This window comes from Amphibalanus amphitrite, unplaced genomic scaffold (genome assembly GCF_019059575.1).
Source record: "Amphibalanus amphitrite isolate SeventyFive unplaced genomic scaffold, NRLGWU_Aamphi_draft 000042F_arrow, whole genome shotgun sequence".
Classification (NCBI taxonomy): domain Eukaryota; kingdom Metazoa; phylum Arthropoda; class Thecostraca; order Balanomorpha; family Balanidae; genus Amphibalanus; species Amphibalanus amphitrite.
The window spans coordinates 728,253-747,866 of NW_024881538.1; the positions used below are offsets into that span (position 1 = coordinate 728,253).

Sequence of the window (19,614 nt, forward strand, 5' to 3'; positions counted from 1 at the left end):
AGACAGGTGAGAAGGTCTAAAGGCCGTGTTACACTGCCGAATTTTGGTCACGACCCTGTCGCCGAATCACGTCGTGTAGGAAATCGGCGAACAGTTCAACGACAGAGGCGAACAGTTCGCCGACAGAGCCCGATTTGCAGAAAACGGGTGGGGGCCCCCCTAATCGTGCGCGGGTCAAAGCTGATCCATGATTCGGCGAACATCGCGAATGAATGGCGAATCTGTTGCGAATAGTCGGCGATACCTTGGCAACAAGTCGGCGCACGCAGCGACATGTCGGCGGCGACTCGGCAACTGTTTGGCGATCATGTTCGTTTATTATAAGTTCGGCGAACGGCCACGAAATTTTCATTTTTCATGAAATATTCGTGGTGGTCGTGACGAACCGTAAAAGTCGCGCGGTGGACACCGACTGGTCTGCGAAATGCCAAGACATTGGAGGAAAGATCCCGAATCGGTCCGCGACATAGGATGACTTGCATATTCGTGCACATTCGTGTACCAAAATTCGGCAGTGTAACAAGGGCTTAAGATGTGATCTAATGATTCGCATGCCTATGATATGTCGTACCTATATGTAGAACGGCCATGTCACCTCCAAATAGGTATTATCCGCAAGAGGTTTTTGATTACGAGCGAGCGAGCGCAGCGAGCGAAGTTAGTCTTTTCAATATAACGGAAAAATCTCAGTATGAGCGGCCCGGCCCGGCCCGGCCCGGCCTGTAACGCTTTTGAGAGGCTTATATCTCAGCAACCGCTGGACCGAATGGCCTGCGGTCTTTTTTGCTGGGTAGCCCCTTCCCTTCTACCCCGTAATTGACTACTTTTGATACATCTCAGTGACCGCCGTGGCACGTGCCACGTGAAAAGTCAAGGGTGTTCAAGCAGTTTTGCAAAAGTAATGATTTTGAGAGGCCCATATCTCAGCAGCGGCTTGAGCGATTGTCTTGCGGTCATTTTTATAGGGTAGCTGCATCCCTTCTACCAAAGGTCGGATACTCTTCATCTATGTGAGTGACCCCCACTGCACGTGCAAAATACAACAATAAGAGGTGCCAAATTTGTTCCCATTTCAGTAACTCAGTAATTACTGGGGCAATTTCGCTGAAACTTGGCATACAGGTAGGCACCCACCAGGCAATGCATTCCCATGTGTTGTGGTTAGGGTGCTACTGCACGTGCGCACGTGCAGGGGGCGTTTCCAGATCTCGAGAACGGTTGGGCCGATTGCGCTCAAATTTGGTACACGGTTGGGGACCGGTTAGTAGGGTGCCGTGCAAAAGTCATTTTGGACCCCGTTTGCACGTGCGCACGTGCAGAATGCCGCTTCCAGATCTCAGGAACGGCTGGGCCGATTGCGTTCAAATTTGGTACACCGCTAGCGACCGGTTAGAAGGGTGCTTTGCACAAGCCCGTTGGAAGTACCCTCTCGCCCTTCTGCACGTGCAGGGCTCACTATCTCGCTCGCTCGTTCTTCGCCCAAAAGGCGTTTTACTGGTATTATTCGTGGACAAAACATCAATGTCGATCAACTGCATAAACTTGCTTTGGGACGTCGGAATTGGAGTACTACATACCTAGGTACTCGGTAGCATGCCATAGCCTTTTCTCCAAAATACATTCCGCTGGGCTGCATGTTGATGTTGTGTTCGTTCCACTCAAAACACAGATTCATTTTCCGGGAACTGGCGCGTCGCGGGGCCGTCTGCGTCGCGAATCAAGGTCCGGTGACGTCACAGACAAACACATGACGTCACCAGTGCCGGTGAAAGGATCCCGCAGCGGTCGCGCACAGGCAGGGTCACCCTCGTGCAGCTGCTGGTCGCTCGCGGTCGCCCAGTAGCTCTCAGTCTGCTGATCGCTCGCGGTCGCTCAGCAGCTCTGCAGTCAGTCTGGTGATCGCTCGCGGTCGCTCAGTAGCTCTCAGTGTGCTGATCGCGGTCACCATGAAGGCTCGCTCGTCGGCGCTGCTGCTGCCCCTCCTGCTGGTCCTGCTGACAACTGCAGTCGGCGGATTCCCTAAGCACGGTCAGTCTTTGCGTTCTCTACAGAACCTTCCGCTCAATTTATTCATTGGTATTTGGTTTTCAGACTTAAGCTGTTGTTCCTCTCATGCATATGCACATGTCTTGGCCTTTTTATGATCTAGGTAGATACTTGTGAGTTGTGACATTGCATGAAGTTCTTGTGCGCTTTATGTCAACATAAGATAGATAATAGTTTTTGCGGGTCTTTACGTGAAACCATCTTATTTGATCCTGCATGTTGAGTCGTTACCGCACCATTCAGCCCCATGCTTTAGCACCTGTACGCGCCTAGTGTAGGCTGTGGTTATATTGCTTAAATCTCGGGCAGGCATCAATCCAACAAATTCAAACACTTCAACCGACGGAAAAGGATTAGGTGCAACATTCATCAATCGTTATATAAGCTCATGGGTGTCGTTTTGGTATTTACCTGAGCTGAGCGTAGGGTAGACCGGGGCAAGTCGCCCCGCCGAGGTAAAACGCCTCACCGATGTTTCTCGGAACTGGCAGGGTTCTGGGGAAACATCATCTCTTCTATAAAACGTGCACTATATGATCATTATATGAGCAGACTGGAAAGAAATTGTGATGACTATTTCGGGAGATATAGCCAAAAATGTGTTTTTTGAGTGATTTTTATGTTTTGTTGTCAGATTATGAATCATGGCGTTCTTTTATGGTCCACATTAGGTTAATTAACGACTTTTATGTATTTTGAGCAACTATTGTCTAACGCTTATCATGCCGGGTTGGTTCGTGTTAAATTATGTCTTACTGGAGTGCAAGGCGTTGTTCTCTGACCGAACTACGTGATGGGGTAAAACGCCCCAGTAGGTCGCGGGGCAAAAAGCCCCTGGGGCGTTTTACCTCTTGTGTTGTTGGGGCTACCCACTTTCTAATGTTCGATAGCTGGCGAACAGTAAGTTTCTATGCCTTTATGTGTATTTTTCTCAGCAACTGGATGGCAAAGGAAGTATTTTGTTAACATTTGCATTGCAATAATTTATTATTTGGTCTTATGAGGTAGGTGAAAAACCTGCTCATACAACAGTGTCATATGCTGAGCACCTGACAGGATGGAATGTGCTAGCTTCAGTGCCGTGCCTCCAGAGGTCTAACGGACCTCTCACATAAGATTTAGCCAACTACCATGTTAAATCTTTAATCTAAGGTATGGGGCTACTTGCCCCAGGCCGTGGGGCGTTTTGCCCTGGGGTTGGGGCAAAATGCCCCATTTGCAGTTGCTTCACAAATCACTTCCTAGCTTGGAGTCCGATCATAAGTGAATCAATTTGAGGGGTGCAATTTAAAGTAAAATGTCCAAAGAACGCATTGAGCACAAATTTGGCCTTTCAGGTGATGTGGGACAAAATTTATGTAGCAAAATAAATTATCTGGGGCGTCTTGCCCCAGGCTACCCTATACCTAAGCTCGGTAGGGCCCGTGCCCTACCAATAATTACCTACATAATTTTAACATTTACCCTATGGGGCTGCATGGTAAAAATGGCTTTGGTTTCCTAAAATTAAACATTAGAGCCGTATACCAATAAATAATGATTATGTAGGTAAGGACATATTTGTGTTAGGAGGTTATCGGTGGAGCCAACGAATGACTAAATGAAATTACTTTTATTGACGTTTCGGTTCCAAGCAACCTTCGTCAGAATTACAAGTTAAAATGTAAGCATACGTATCAAAATGATGCGTATCATTAAAATACGTATGTATTGTTTATAAAATACGTATCATTAAAATACGTATCATTAGATTAAATAGTATATATCAAAAATCAATATTCGTATCATTTTGATACGTATACCTATAAATTGTAATTCTGAAAAGGTTGCTTGGAACCGAAACGTCAATAAAACTAAAAGTAATTTTATTTAGTTATTTGTTGGCTCCACGGATAACCTCATAATAGGTATGTACCAATAAATATTGGAAAGTGACACCCGTGTGTAGGCTATTAGGCATATGCAACTCAGTGTTTGCTTAAATGTCGCATAAAGGCTTAGCTGCCGTAACTGCTCGGAATGTGATTCAGATTCGGTCATAGTAATAGTCCAAATTTGAAATAAACATCCTCAAATCAGGAAGTGGTGGCCAACAAGAACGGATAATATTGCTGTTTTTATCTATTTATTTAGTATGTTATAGTAATACCTATGACTAAATAACGACTCGTCTGTCAGGTACAAGGAAATTATCTGCAGGCAAGCCTGAAGGCGCTGCAAAGTCAGCTCCTGAGCCGGAGCCTTCACCAGAGCCAGAGTCGGCCTCGGAGCCGGAGCCGACGCCGGAGCCTTCCACAGAACCGGCGCCAGAGCCTTCAGCCGAGCCGGAGCCTGAGCCTTCCACAGAACCGGCGCCAGAGCCTTCAGCCGAGCCGGAGCCTTCCTCGGAGCCTGAACCTTCCTCAGAACCGGCGCCAGAGCCTTCACCCGAGCCGGAGCCGACGCCGGAGCCTGAGCCTTCCCCGGAGGCCCGCCAGGCTCCGAAGCAGCGGTCTATCCCGGAACAGCCGTCTACCACGGAACAGGCTCTAGAGCAGCCAACCATCCCGGAGAAGCCAGTCATTCCGAAGCAGGCTCCGGAGCAGCCTCCCGCACCGGAGCAGCCAGCTACCCCGGAGCAGCCGCTCGCCCCGGCTGGAGACCCGCTGGACGATGCGGTGGTGATCGCTCCCCCTACCAATGCGGCCGAGTGTCTCCAGGCCGGCGGGGAGTGCATCCCGGCGGACCAGTGTCCCAACGCCGAGAACAGGTGGAACCAGCCGTTCGAGGGCATCTGTGACAAAGAGGGCTACGAGTGCTGCTTCAAAGGTCAGTGCCGCCCTGGATTCTGTAGATATGTGCTACCCTCGGTGATTCAGCGTGGCGAAAATCATAATTGCGATTTTCTTCTGCACACGCAAAACATTTTATTTTGGCCTCGAACATTATATCACGAGACACAACACCACACTGTTCGAACGTTCGCTTAATTGTTAGGTACTTAACAACCGTGCATTTTAAAATTATCAAGAATATCAGGCTATACCAGCAGCTTGATCCTGACTGGTCAAGCGACAAGCGTTTATCAATGATGATAAGATGGCGACGTGCAGGTTGATAGTCGGTACTGATCAGGCGTCCTATGTCGATGCGGAATTGACAATCACCGAACCTATTCTCTACGTTGTCGCCTGTAAGTCTAATCACGTGCTTTCCATTTCTTTCCACAGACATTTCTCAGCACGCAGCCGCGTGCGGAGTGTTTGGTGGCGACTGCGTGCCGAGCGAGAGGTGCGGAGCCGCGCCTCGTTACACCCGAGCTCGCTGCGCCCGCTCCGGGGAGGTCTGCTGCATCTGGCTGTTTTGAACCGTCGTCGCTAGGTGACTCTGCATGCAGCCTATAGATGTCTCTGCCTTCTAGTTCTACCCACGGCGGTGCCAAGACTGGTCGAGATACCCCGTCGCAACTCGGCTTATGGCACCTTTACTTACGGGCGGGTCCGTGCCCGGCTTTAAAAGTGTTTGAGTGTTTTTGTAAGGCAATCGGTTTGTCCTAAAGTAGTAGATATGATTGCAGCACGGAGCTACCAAGGTAAGGTGGAGTTAGTAAGGGGCATTCGCTCATTTGATGGTCAGTGATCGTTCAGCGCTATGGTAACTGGGTCGGTCTGACGTTCGGCGTCATTCACACAGCAGCATTTCGGGACGAGTGAGACTTAGCTAGCGGGAGCGGCCGGTGACTCTCGGTCTTATTGCCGAACTATAGCCATGACGCCCACAGCACATCGTCATTGTGTCCAGTCAGAGGGTGACGAGCCAGAGACTCGCGATCACTGTTGCTGTTCGTTCGTGTCGATGTCAGAGAGGCCCTCTTTTCGTTAGTGTGATTGAAGTTTCTCTGTGGTGTCACTCTCAGGCCACCAGCAGGTTGGTACAGTTTATCATATGAAGGAAATGACACTAAATACATTCGTTATATACATGTTACCTCGTTTATAAAACATTTGTGGATGCATTCAGACTTCCAAGGCAAAAAAAAATGACTTGTCACCGGCAGCAAGTCGTGTAAAAATCAAGCAGCACTCAAGAGCAAATTGCACTGAGAAGTACGTCACAATATATTTGACCAGAATTTCAGCATATGAACACACTTAATGAAAATGGGAGGGGCGATGGCATTCCACTGCAGGCAGTATGGGGATGGGGAGGGAAACGAATGGACGTATGACGGGCGCCGCAGCGCCGGCAGAAAATGATTGATGCCATGAGACAGACACACGGCGTTAAAACCACACACCTTTATCCCCTAAATCAGACACAACCGCTCGGCTCGGGCACTCTGAGATGCGAGCGGCAGAGTAGATTCACACAAGCATGCAAAATGGGCACAATTCCATCATATAGCCCCGTTTCGTTCACATGAACATCGTCGCACACGCTCTCACTCACACAGATTCACGGCTACGCCAGCGCCATCTGTTTGTCTCTGGATCCCCTCCCCTGCCGGTGCGGTCGGAGCTGGCGCTGCGTTGGTCCTGAGCCGACGGTACAGTGAGCGCTCCGCACTATTTGGGCTTGGCCTCCTGGTCGGTAACGTGCCGGATGTAGACGGCGTCTGGGGGGATGTAGTCGGGCGTCTCCTTCTGCTCGTACAGGTACGAGCTGGCAATGGCCAGGACACTGCCGTCCGGAGAGAACGCCAGCGACGATATGGACGTCGGGTAGCGGTGCAGCTGGCACAGACGCTTCTTATTGAGGCCGTCCCAGATGTTGACGTAGCCGTCCGAGCCGCCCGTGGCGAACGTGTTGTACTGGTTGTGGAAGCTGATGGCGTTCACCGGGTACACGTACTCCATGCCGGCCTCCTTGATGCGGTGACACTTGAAGGCGTACTTTTTCTTCTGCACCTCGGGGCTCGGGTCGAAGTACTCGACGGCGACTCGGCCTTCGATTGAGCTCAGCACGTAGCCGAGCTTGTTGGGGAAGCAGCGGATGCAGCGAGTCTGATACTTTAACGACGCCTCCTTTTTCTGCAGCGGCTGCGCCATGTTGCGCAGGTCCCAGATGTGCACCTTGCGGCCGGCGGTGCCCACCACCAGCCGGTCGGCGCACGTACTCAGCGCGTACACCCGGTCGGGTTGGGCGTGCACGCCGGTGCCGCGCTGCTGGCGCGGGTCCCAGAGCTTCACGTAGTTGTCCCAGCCGCCGGTGACCACCACGCCGGCCTCGGCGGCGTACTCGACGCAGCGGATCGGTGCCCCGTGCTGGCCCACCACCGTCTCCGTGCTGGTGTTGAAGTCAAACACCTACCGGAGAAACGTCCACTCATTATCTTGGGAACTCACGGGAAGGCAAAAAAAGAGTGGTCACTGTTTTAACTTATTTACACCACAATTTTTAACAGGTATTTGACAGACCACGGCCATGTTAATTATTCCAAACAGCGTTGAAGGCGTCGGGCAACCAATACACTAGGTACAAGAAAACTTTGCTGTGTCTCTTCCATCACAGCTGCTTTAATCTAATGGTTAGAATGTGTCGGGTCAGTCGACTGACTGTGGCTGATTAGTGTCGCGGAGGCGCGGAAGGAGAGACGACTGAGCGGGCCGAGACTTGTATTGCAACTGTGGTTCTGATTCTGATTCGCCAGTGCCTGTGCGTTATATGCAGGGTGGTTGCACAATGTAGGACCGGTCCGCCGACCCGCCGGGTCGGTGGACGGTGCCGACACGTGGGGAAAGTGACGGCTATTTCTATGTAACAAAGCTTGCACGTGTACTCTCTTTATCATGATATGGAAGAAGGGAATCGGTCCCACATTATCTTCCCTCCCCCAGGGAAGCGTAGGGAACCGAAGCGATCATAACACTGCAGCCCCATGACAGCCACTGTCGCGGAGGCGCGGAAGGAGAGACGACTGAGCGGGCCGAGACTTGTATTCCAACTGTAGTTCTGATTCTGATTCGCCAGTGCCTGTGCGTTATATGCAGGGTGGTTGCACAATGAAGGACCGGTCCGCCGACCCGCCGGGTCGGTGGACGGTGCCGACACGTGGGGAAAGTGACGGCTATTTCTATGTAACAAAGCTTGAACGTGTACTCTCTTTATCATGATATGGAAGAAGGGAATCGGTCCCACATTATCTTCCCTCCCCCAGGGAAGCGTAGGGAACCGAAGCGATCATAACAAAGAGAGGAAACGTTTAGCTGACGGAGAAAGAAATTTCCATATGAGCGTATCACAAAATGGTATGAACAGATAAGTAAGTTTCGTGACAATTACACCTACTACCGGGCGATCCCTCCGCACTCTTGGCGGGGACCGTCCCTGGGCATCTCCATGGCCCTCGGCATCTTTGGCCGAATATCAATACAATATAATTTCAGTGAATTGACCACGATTAACGTATTTGAATGTTCATACCGACTTCAGAATATGCTCTTTGTATGCTTAGGTACTAGTGTCAAAATGACACGGCAAAGTGCAGGCAAAATTTAAATGCACTTGCAATTTCTCCGTAAATTTTGGGGTGAGCAACCACAATGAAGCGCAACAAACGACAGAACACTGACGAAAACGGATAATGAAACAGTACGGTTTTTGAAACACATCGAAGTTAAAACAAATTTCACAGCACAATTTCACTGTCACTTTTTGACGAAAATACAGCAAAAGTTCATAATGGGTGAATTTTCTTGATTTCGGTGCCAATTTGTCCTGAATTTAGCGTTGAAGTTTTTGTTTTATCTTCTCTCCTCCGATCTTGAGTCCTTCAGCGAGGTGGTGTCCATCACTCGATGACGGTGAGGAGGACGGCGCGGGCTGATGAGCCGTGCGCTGTCGGCGGGCTCCGTAGTAGTCCAGGGCAGCTGATGACGTTGCCGCAGGGCAGATGGTATTGCCGGGCAGAGCTACTCACTGGAGACGGTGATGTCGGACGATGACGAGTCCAGGATGGTCAGCTCCCTAGTCGATGACGTGACGTAGGGGCGATACACCGTCACGGAGCACGGACTAACCAGTCTGCGATGTCAGTGCAGATGTAGAGGCTGGGGTCCGTGGTGAGGGGCACAAGTCCCCTCGACCGCCGCTGCCACCATTATCGCGGAGGCGCGGAAGGAGAGAGACGACTGAGCGGGCCGAGACTTGTATTGCAACTGTGGTTCTGATTCTGATTCGCCAGTGCCTGTGCGTTATATGCAGGGTGGTTGCACAATGTAGGACCGGTCCGCCGACCCGCCGGGTCGGTGGACGGTGCCGACACGTGGGGAAAGTGACGGCTATTTCTATGTAACAAAGCTTGCACGTGTACTCTCTTTATCATGATATGGAAGAAGGGAATCGGTCCCACATATTGTCGCGGAGGCGCGGAAGGAGAGACGACTGAGCGGGCCGAGACTTGTATTGCAACTGTGGTTCTGATTCTGATTCGCCAGTGCCTGTGCGTTATATGCAGGGTGGTTGCACAATGTAGGACCGGTCCGCCGACCCGCCGGGTCGGTGGACGGTGCCGACACGTGGGGAAAGTGACGGCTATTTCTATGTAACAAAGCTTGCACGTGTACTCTCTTTATCATGATATGGAAGAAGGGAATCGGTCCCACATTAGTCAGCTCCGTGACCGAACAGTTGCCTGTGATCGCCTGGACCGTAATAGCTAGTACTGTGTTCTGTTGGCTGTGACTGTTGACTGTGTTGGCTGTGTTGACTGTGACTGCTGCCTGCGTCGACTGTCCGCTGGCCGCGTCGTACCAACCTTGAGCTGCTGGTCGAGGCCGCCGCTCCACGCGTGCACCGCATCGTGGAAGCAGCAGTCGAGTACTGGCGCCGAGTGGCTGTACTGGAGACGCTGGGTATTGGACACCACGTCATACAGGCGCACCGTGCTGTCCCACGAGGAGACCAGCAGGAACTGGGACGACGTCGGCCCGAACTTGACTGCCGATATGCCGTCCTCGGGCGGTGAGTTCAGCTTCAGCTCTGAGCGACTGGCGTCCGCCATTGCTGCGGCAGGCAGGGGCACCTACCAGGGAACGAAGTCAGCGTCAGGGTGCCAATGCTTGGTAAGGTAAGATTAACAACAAAAGCAATGCCTGTCAACACTTTTAAACTAAAAGTTTTAGTTGTGTAGAGATCACTCAACATGTTGAATCAGGGTCGTGACACCATTAAAGGAAATAGTTCACTTTCACGAAATTATTTTTTTTGCAACGGATTTATGATTTTTTATGTTCAAAATAATCAGCAAAGAAAATAAAACCTTTTTATAACAAAATATTATTTTCTATATTTTGATATAGGAAGAACTTTTCAGTTTCTGTAAGGCACACGCGATCCAGTATGAAAAGAGCATGGGTCCCGAAAATTCTTCAGAAACAGAGAAATTATCGCAGCCACCGGCATTTGGGCGATCTGCTCGATCTGATAATGTTCCCCTGAATGTCCTAATTGATCAGTACGAGAATTTGTCTAGAGTTCTCGTAGATAATTTCTCTAGTTTCTGAAGAATTTTCGGGACCCATGCTCTTTTCATACTGGATGGAAATATATGCAAGGCACACATCCTCAACGCAAGACACCTTTTCCGGGACGAAAAATAGAATATCTTTGAATTATAAGTGGAAAACAATGGGAACGTTTTTGGTTATATTACTTTAAGTTGGCTACACATGTGTTTCGATATACATCTTTTTCAAGCCATAAAGACAAAATAAAATGTAAATAATTCGCCTAAACATCAAAGTTGTCAAAATAGTTTGCGGCACAGATTAAAATTCAAATAGCAATGCTTCACACCCGTCGCTTATCACTTTGCACTTCTAGTTTTTAGATCGTGCAAAATAAGTTCAGCCGTAAATCTGCTCAGTTTCACTTTTCCTGCATTACCATTTAGATTGTCAAAGATGTGAATATAAGCTGCTTCTACAGCCTGCCTATGCTTCTTTGTCAAACCCCTACACAACACAGACATATCATCCCAGTTGGGGAGATGTCCCGCCTCATCTACGTGTTGCACAAGGGCGTTGGACAGACGGTGGTACCTAAGGTCACTCTTATGCTCCTTTTGCCTGGTTTTAATGCCCCTGTATGTTTCACCGACGTAACATTTATCACATGCACCACAAGGAATTTTGTAAACGACACTATCCTCATTAGTAGAACCTTTCTTCTTCGTTTGCACAAGGTTTTTAATGGTCAGGCCCGCTGGGGATGAAATATTGATAGTTTCTCTTACAAAATTGTCCACAGCTTCTACTTCTTTTGATGCTGGGACTGAGAGATACCTCCTCTTGCTATTCCTTGTGGCGTTTGAAGCTCTAGCTCGTATTTTGACGGCCCTCTTCTCTAGCTGACATAAAAGACCTGGCGGGTACAGCAGAATTCAAGCAGATTGATGGCCTGGCGATGGGTTCGCCGTTGAGCCCGGTACTCGCCTGCCTTTTCATGGAGACATTAGAAGCGGACCACTTCTTGAGCATTGCTGGTACCGATACGACCTGGCTCCGGTATGTCGATGACATTCTGGTCATCATCAACAAAGATGTGGATTTAAATTGTATTTTGCAGCAGCTGAACAGTGTGCATCAGAAGATACAATTTACCTCCGAAGAGGAGGAAGATGGCACTATTGCATTTCTGGACGCGTGCATCCATAATCGGGGCAACAAGGCTGTATTTTCAGTGTACCGGAAGCCCACCAACAAGAATGACCTGATACACTTCTACTCGGCGCACAGCAGTCGAACAAAAACTGGAGTCGTGCTGGGATTTTATCTTCGAGCACTTCGCATTTGCTCAGAAGAATTTATCAGGGACGAGCTGAACTACATTAAAGAAGTATTTATTGGACTCAAGTACCCGCCAGGTCTTTTATGTCAGCTAGAGAAGAGGGCCGTCAAAATACGAGCTAGAGCTTCAAACGCCACAAGGAATAGCAAGAGGAGGTATCTCTCAGTCCCAGCATCAAAAGAAGTAGAAGCTGTGGACAATTTTGTAAGAGAAACTATCAATATTTCATCCCCAGCGGGCCTGACCATTAAAAACCTTGTGCAAACGAAGAAGAAAGGTTCTACTAATGAGGATAGTGTCGTTTACAAAATTCCTTGTGGTGCATGTGATAAATGTTACGTCGGTGAAACATACAGGGGCATTAAAACCAGGCAAAAGGAGCATAAGAGTGACCTTAGGTACCACCGTCTGTCCAACGCCCTTGTGCAACACGTAGATGAGGCGGGACATCTCCCCAACTGGGATGATATGTCTGTGTTGTGTAGGGGTTTGACAAAGAAGCATAGGCAGGCTGTAGAAGCAGCTTATATTCACATCTTTGACAATCTAAATGGTAATGCAGGAAAAGTGAAACTGAGCAGATTTACGGCTGAACTTATTTTGCACGATCTAAAAACTAGAAGTGCAAAGTGATAAGCGACGGGTGTGAAGCATTGCTATTTGAATTTTAATCTGTGCCGCAAACTATTTTGACAGCTTTGATGTTTAGGCGAATTATTTACATTTTATTTTGTCTTTATGGCTTGAAAAAGATGTATATCGAAACACATGTGTAGCCAACTTAAAGTAATATAACCAAAAACGTTCCCATTGTTTTCCACTTATAATTCAATTTGTCTATCTATATCAAGAATATCTTTGCCTAGGGTGATCGTTGGGCTGTAAAAGCTCCTGATTTATGCTCGTCTCAGCCCAAGCTACGGAACTGCTATTCCAGTTCAAAACCCATGTTAAAAAGTGAACTATTTCCTTTCAGTGATGGTACTTGACATCATTAAATCTAAAATTGGCTTTTGGCTGGGTGTGCCGTCTGTGCCGATGAAGAAAAACATGTCCTAGAATGAGAAAAGGGAAAAATAAATTGAAATACTTTTTTAAAAGGGTGTGCAAATATTTTTCATTTGTATTTTTGCAAAAGGGTGTAAGATCATTTTTAACACCATTTGATAAAGCAGGATTTCATGTCAGGATCTTGACAGGGGTGGTGTTTCACCTGTGATAGCAGCATGCTGCTATTCTGCTGACATCGCACTTGTGGTAGTGTTGGAGCAATGGGCTTGTTGACCGTTGACGTCTCCATGGAAACCCAATATTGATATGACACGTAGTAAGAGCATCGTGCTGCTATCGCCGGTGAAACACCACCAGGATATGAAGGAAAAGGAGGACATTGATGCATCCAACTGTTAAGTCATATGTAGCTTTGGTTTCGAATACATGGAACTTTTTTAACGGGTGAAATAATGATGCTTTTTCTGATTCTGGGGATGCAAATATTTCCCCAAGAGTAGTGATTTTCCACCAAAGTCCTGAAAAATGGAACTCTGTGTTAAATTGATTTTGAGAATGAGCTATGACTTCCACCATTTTAGTTATCAAAAAACGAAAGTTGAGGTAGGCAGTTTTCATTGGTGATGAAGTCAGAGGAGAAAAATTGATGCAAAACCATATTGATATATTCAGCCCATTAGCGTCGCCACGGGGGGGCAAGCGGGGCAGCTTGCCCCCCCCAACCTCGGACCGGGCACCCCCTGAGATCGATACAGATCCGATGAGATTTTGGAGTCGGGAAAAAATGGGGGTACCTTTCTGAGAATGCCTGTGAGGTCAGACTCGGTTTGAGCGTGCAGTTCAAACCAGAGTCTGACTTGCAGTCGCCAAAATCTTCAAGACTCCGAGTCCAGACTCGGAAATGTCAATGCTTTGATTCATTACATGTTCCTAGTTCGTTCTTTATTACATTTTACAGCTGATTTTCATAAGTTTTGGAGTGCTGACACAATTTTCGTTCAAAGCGTGAAACGAAATCTTCGGGGCCTTTCTCAACTCGTCAAATGTCTGCGACAGGCTCAAGTACCTACCGTACAAGTGTCGCAGGGCTCATGAGCTTGCTTTAAACAAAGGCTCCTAAGGAGCTCCAGTGAGCCCTAAAGAAGCTTTCAGAGGGCCCAAACCGGCCTCTGAAAGTCCCACTGGTGTTCATGTTCTCTGAGGGCCCATACAGGGATCTTTGAGCCTTCAAACATTTCTGAGAACCTTAACTGGCCTCTGATAGTTCAGCCAAATTTTTGAGGCGACAGACTTTGCCAACCCCAAGCCGGCATCTGAGGGGTCACAGCCCACGTGTCCCTCCGAGGTCCGCAACACATGTTTATTATGTCCCTACGTAGGGTCCTTAGGGATTCGACACAGACCCCGAGGGTTCACACTGCTATCCGAGGGCTCCAGGCTCACCTTGGGCCTAGTCTCTTAGCGCCCGCCGCCCACACTGCTTCTGAGGGCCCCACCTTGGGCTCGGAAAGCCCTAAAGCACCACGTACACGTAAATATTTGAGGTGACCCACGTCGATCTCCGGGATCCTAAGCAGGCTTCTGAGAGTCAGCACTGACCCTGAGTGGCCTGAAATGGCCTGGAAGTCACAAACCTATCTCTACGGGATCCCTTGCCGCTATGCCGTGCGTTACTTTTGGTTCCGTTGAACAGTTTTTGTTCGCGTTTGCAGCGCTTCCCTTCACACGAAAAACGAGAAACTTTTGTTCACACTCGAGTGAACAAAACACTTCATCTCACTGAAGCAAAGATGAATTACTTCCGAATTCCGATTCACACTTCCGACATTCACTCTCCGCCGAATGCCCAACTTAGCTACGATCGGCGGCTGGGATAAGTCCTATGCATTTCACGTAAAACTTCTGCATGCATGCGTGAATGGAGGTTCTAGCAGGGTGATCCGATTAAATGGAGCGTTTTTCACCCCTTAATGGGTAAGGATCATGAGCGTCGAGCGTCTGCACAGGGGCCCTCTGCAGTGCGTCGGCAATCGCAGCCACTATAATTCTACCAGTCGTTTTGTTATGAAATTTCAAAATTTCGAATTTTTCTGTAAAAAATTACATGTCATAGCTAGAAGGAAACCTTTGTCACCATCGGATTCCTCGCACCATTGCGCGTCGAATGATATGTAAAACGAGTGAGTAAAGACTGGGGAAAGGCAAGTTTTTGACACAAAAGTTGATTTTGCCCCCCCCAACCGACAATCTCTGGCGACGCCTATGATTCAGCCAACAACAAAAAACAAAAACACCCACCAAAAAGGAAATAAAATGCTTATAGGTATCTTGTAAAATGCACTGCCAAGCCAATGCGCTGAAATACCAACCGCTGGAAGAAAAGGTATATTACACAAATCCAACACAAATCAGTTCAGGTTCAAACAGTAGCCCGCGTCAACAAGGCCGAGAAGTTTTCGTTTCAGTTTCAGTTGGTGACATACCAGGGAAATAAGCTAAAATTAGAGCACTCTATTTATTGCTCCTGCCCCATGTTGAAGAGATACCCCTAAAAGCGTGATCTTTTATCGGCCCTTACGCAGCAAGGCAGTAATTCTCAGACCGGTGGATGGTATCAATAGAAAGAGAATGCGTCAAGGATTAACATGAATTAATTAAAAAAACATTAAAATGTTAATTAAGCGTGGAAATTAGTCCCAAACATAAGCTAATTATTGCTCCTACCTCGGCGACGGCGCTCCCCGCAGTCGGCGGAGAAGCTAAAATAAAAGCCACCATCCTCCTCCGTAAGTCAATTTTAGAGCAGCCGAGTGGGCCGATGCGGGGCCACCAAACTGAGGTGAGACGTGGCTAGTAATTGCAAACCGCCATAGAAATCAATATCTTAAGACGTACAATATGGGATGATTACTCTGAAGCTGGAATGAAAGCATGAGTAGATTGCAAGAAACGAAATGCATAGATTGGTTGAATTATGTACAATAGGCACAGCTCAGATGAAGCCATTTCTATGATGTTGACATATGACATAACCCTTCCTCTCCTCACCTATGACCTAAGTGCATTGGCAGTTGGGGCGTTCCACGACAGATCGACCAAGCCATAACACCCTACCTCTCAGATTTTGATGAAATTGCGTCTAGGGGGTTATCCGTACCGTAGATTCATAATCTCTTATTTTTAGCGTTATACTACGAAGGGTTTACGAGTTATAGCCAGAGGCATTTTTCAAAATGCCCAGAGTAACCCTCTTTTAAACTCGTATTATCAAAAAATATAGCCAGTAACCTACATTAATATGCATATCATTGGAATCATCATTGACAGTAGAAAATTATCCAACCAAAATATTTTGAAAATTTTCAAAATCGCAAGATTTTTTGAAATAATGAATTTTTGATTTTCGATTTTCAAAAGGTGGCCATTTAATTTTTGACAAAAATATTATGCCAAAAGATGCCTCTGGATATGGAAATTTAATGTCCAAAAAATTAGAGACATGTTTTGCCTTTAACTTTTTATATAATTTTTTGTTTACGACAATGTTTGTAGTAAAAGGGAACATTTGGTGATGCCTTCCAGAGCCAATCATTCTCCTACCCACATATCCTCGAACTGTTTCATGAAAATTAGAAATAAAAGTCTGGCACTCACACTCACAGACCAGGCATGCGATTATTGAATGATGTTTGCTTCACTTTCGCTGTAGTTTCGAACATTGTTCAGGCAAAAAAAAAAAAAAAATGAGCTGAACACTGATATCGGCCGCCTCGCATGTAATTCTGAATTCTGATATGCTTCTAAGCAGCTTGCATTGGTGAAACGTTACACTGGCGGATCCAGGGGGTAGGGCCATGCTCCCCCCAAAGCCCGTTTACCCCCCCCCCCCCCCCCCCGCAAAAACCCGAGTTTTAACATTGCGCCTATGGCGGTGCATGGAAAGGAAGGGGCCATTTCGGCCATTTGCCCCCCCCCCCCAAAAAAAAAAAAACGTCCGGCTCGATCCGCCAATGAAACGTTAGGAATTATCAAAATTGCTAATCGGACATTGTGGCCGGACATACCTACACAACTTCCGTTCATAAGAGCCGAGGCTGTGTTAGAGTTAAATGAGGAGAAGGCTCTAGCTAGTAATCGCATGAAGTTCGCTCTGTCCTTGTAATAACGGACTTTCAGTAATTTTGATGAATAAATTTGCCACAAAAAAAAATTATATGAGTACCAAAATGCGGCATTTGAAGGTAATTGATTGCAATTGCCAGGGGCGTGACCAGGTCAGAGTGGGAGGGGGTGACAAAATTACAAGTACCTACTTGAAAACTCGCCGATATTGAATTCTGTTTTCTTGAAACTGGAAGCATCTCTAACGTTTTGAAATTAATGCATTTCGAGGTAGCTAGTGGCTTGGGATGCTCCATGTATCACTAACATTCACTTTCATAGTATTTTTATTCCCACCCGGCCGAAGGGGAGGGTTTGATGTGTAGCCCCAACGGTTTTCTCGATATTGTTTGCAGTGGTGTAAGGCTGGAGAGCTGAAAGTTGACATTCCGAATCTGTTGACACCAACAGAACAGGCTCAGGTCAGCTTACTGACATATGACGTCACAAATAAACCTCGGAATAATGCAAAAAGTTGCAGCTTTGCACTGTACTCTCAGTGTAAGAGAACCTTTTGCAGGGGATGACACAAGTAACGGCAGTAACGGCTCTTGAGATTTCACAACATCAATTTCCCTAACTTTCCTAAATTTTCACCCGAAGTCAAGCTGGTCACGTGACTTCACTAATATAAGTCAATGGGAAATATTGAAACATTTGAACTGTTATTTGGATGCCGAAAATGATCCAAGCCCATCTCAAACGCCTGTAATCGTGATTTCATACACTTTTGCGATGAGCGATTCTTAGGTTTTGCATTGAGGACCTTGCAATGCGCCGTATATGCCGTTACATTGTACGGTCGTGTGAGGTCATCGGTTTTCTTTTTGTCAATGACTGAATGGAATTTATCTAACGAGTCGAATAAGTCACCAGTGAACTCAGGGAACCCTGCTGAACTGAATCATATACATACAATAGCCGTTTTCACGACGGTTATCTGACACACATTAACTGATATTTGATGGGATTTGGTCAAATTTGGTTCATAGTTGATTCTTAATTGTTTTAGCTTAGGTTGCGCTAGTTGCTTATTGACCTTATTTATCAAATTATCAGTCGTTACTTTTTACTCAAGCATAAGAATAAAATTACGTTATGAAAATAGCTGTAGTAAAAGATTTGGCTAGATTCGTCAGATATCCGTCGTGAAAACGGCTGAAATGGCCTCATTTGAACAGCTTCTTGACCTCAGCGGTTTTGATGTGGCCTCGACCTGAGGAAAACATCTTAAGCTGACCTCTTCCAAACCAAGTTTTATCATTCCGGCAACCGGTAACCTCTGAGGTCAGGTCAAATGCCTTGAGGCAGGGATCCAATTTTCGGTCAATAAATCCCTTAAATGGTCGCAGAACCGTCATTTCGGTATCTGGCAAAATATTTCAGGTCCCGAAACTGGTCAATTGAGATAATACCGACCTACGGCAAAAGTATCTGTCGATTCGACAGCTCATTCTCAGTACATTGATGTCCCTCCCCTCAATGTCGTCATTTTGTTAGGAATCTATTAACGAAAAACTCTCGACTCAATCAGCGTTAGTGACGTCATAAATGACGTTGCGTCATTATGACGTCATGCAAGGCCCACCAGCAATACTAAAGCATCGGACCTTGCAAAGAATGCGTGAATTACATACGTTCTCTCCGTAAACTATTGTTTGGCGTTTCGCAATAGTAACATTTTTAAGCATTAGATAGGCTCACTTACGTGACGTCATAGTTCAGCAAAGTGACCTTATATGAAAGTTCATTTAATGTCACAAGATAAATCAACTAGATAACTTGTAATAACTTTCCGGCTTCAGCACTCTATCGCCAATGCGTCCCCAGCAGTGATGAGAAAACCGTCAAAGGTGATTAGCATTCGCTCCCTCGGCCACAGGGGGTTAAACCTCGCTCTCTTGAAAACAATACGCCATTATGACGTTTTTGGATCTTTGGGTCCTAACTTAGCTTTCGTAGGTGTCTTAAGCATCTTTAAAAAGAATTAACAGCGTCGCAATGAGCTCTTGATCACATTTCACCGTACTCCGTTTAGACCGGTTGACAGTTATTGTTATTTTTTTCACTGTACGACGAAATTCAATGTTGTATAGCGACCTTTAGGGGAAAAACATGTTTTCAATATTTTCATCATTGAAAGTCAATGCGTTGACAAGACTTTTGCTGCAAAAATAAATTGTAAAAAAAGATGGCCACGTTCTCAAAATTTAATTTTTATAAATCAATTTTATGTTAAAAAAATTAAAGAGCATAATTTTCAAAAATAATTGATATCACCAAAATCTTTGGTTAATTCTTATTGTGATGATATGCAGTTTTATATGAATTTAATCAGTATTTAGCTAAATATTTGCGGATGAAACTTAGAGTTTTTATGGTAGCCATTAAGTTGCCTGGGGCAATATCTCCCAAAGTATTGGACGAATGAGATTGAAAATGTCACAACACGAATCGCCGGACAAGATAACCCCATAGACGAAATTTCATCAAAATATGAGAGGTAGGGTGTTATTTCGCGATTTTTTTGGTCGATCTGTCGTGGAACGCCCCAGTTACCGGCATAGTTTTTGAGCACGAGTGCAATTCGCCATCGGACCGCAATACATGTTGCTAGGCTGCTGCAAT

The 19,614-nt window shown here is 46.7% G+C and overlaps 2 protein-coding genes across 12 annotated transcripts; one reads left to right on the plus strand and one right to left on the minus strand.

Moving 5' to 3' along the window:
• Positions 1-1,485: 1,485 nt before the first annotated feature.
• On the plus strand, positions 1,486-6,009 carry LOC122376383 (protein TsetseEP-like). The gene is made up of 3 exons (XM_043356219.1): positions 1,486-2,028; positions 4,225-4,854; positions 5,256-6,009. Exons 1-3 carry the CDS (start codon positions 1,947-1,949, stop codon positions 5,390-5,392), a joined length of 849 nt encoding a protein of 282 aa, XP_043212154.1. The 5' UTR covers positions 1,486-1,946; the 3' UTR covers positions 5,393-6,009.
• A 120-nt stretch (positions 6,010-6,129) lies between these two features.
• Positions 6,130-15,629, minus strand: LOC122376317 (mitotic checkpoint protein BUB3-like). 11 transcript variants are annotated; one of them, XM_043356134.1, is made up of 3 exons: positions 15,550-15,629; positions 9,782-10,048; positions 6,130-7,331 (listed from the first exon to the last, which is right to left on the minus strand). In XM_043356134.1, the coding sequence occupies exons 1-3, from the start codon at positions 15,601-15,603 to the stop codon at positions 6,591-6,593; spliced, it is 1,062 nt and encodes a 353-aa protein (XP_043212069.1). In that variant the 5' UTR covers positions 15,604-15,629; the 3' UTR covers positions 6,130-6,590. The 11 variants fall into 11 exon arrangements, with proteins under 11 accessions (XP_043212069.1, XP_043212100.1, XP_043212083.1 ...); XM_043356165.1 differs by lacking the exon at positions 15,550-15,629 and adding an exon at positions 15,251-15,301; XM_043356148.1 differs by lacking the exon at positions 15,550-15,629 and adding an exon at positions 15,124-15,293.
• Between the last annotated feature and the right edge of the window lie 3,985 nt (positions 15,630-19,614).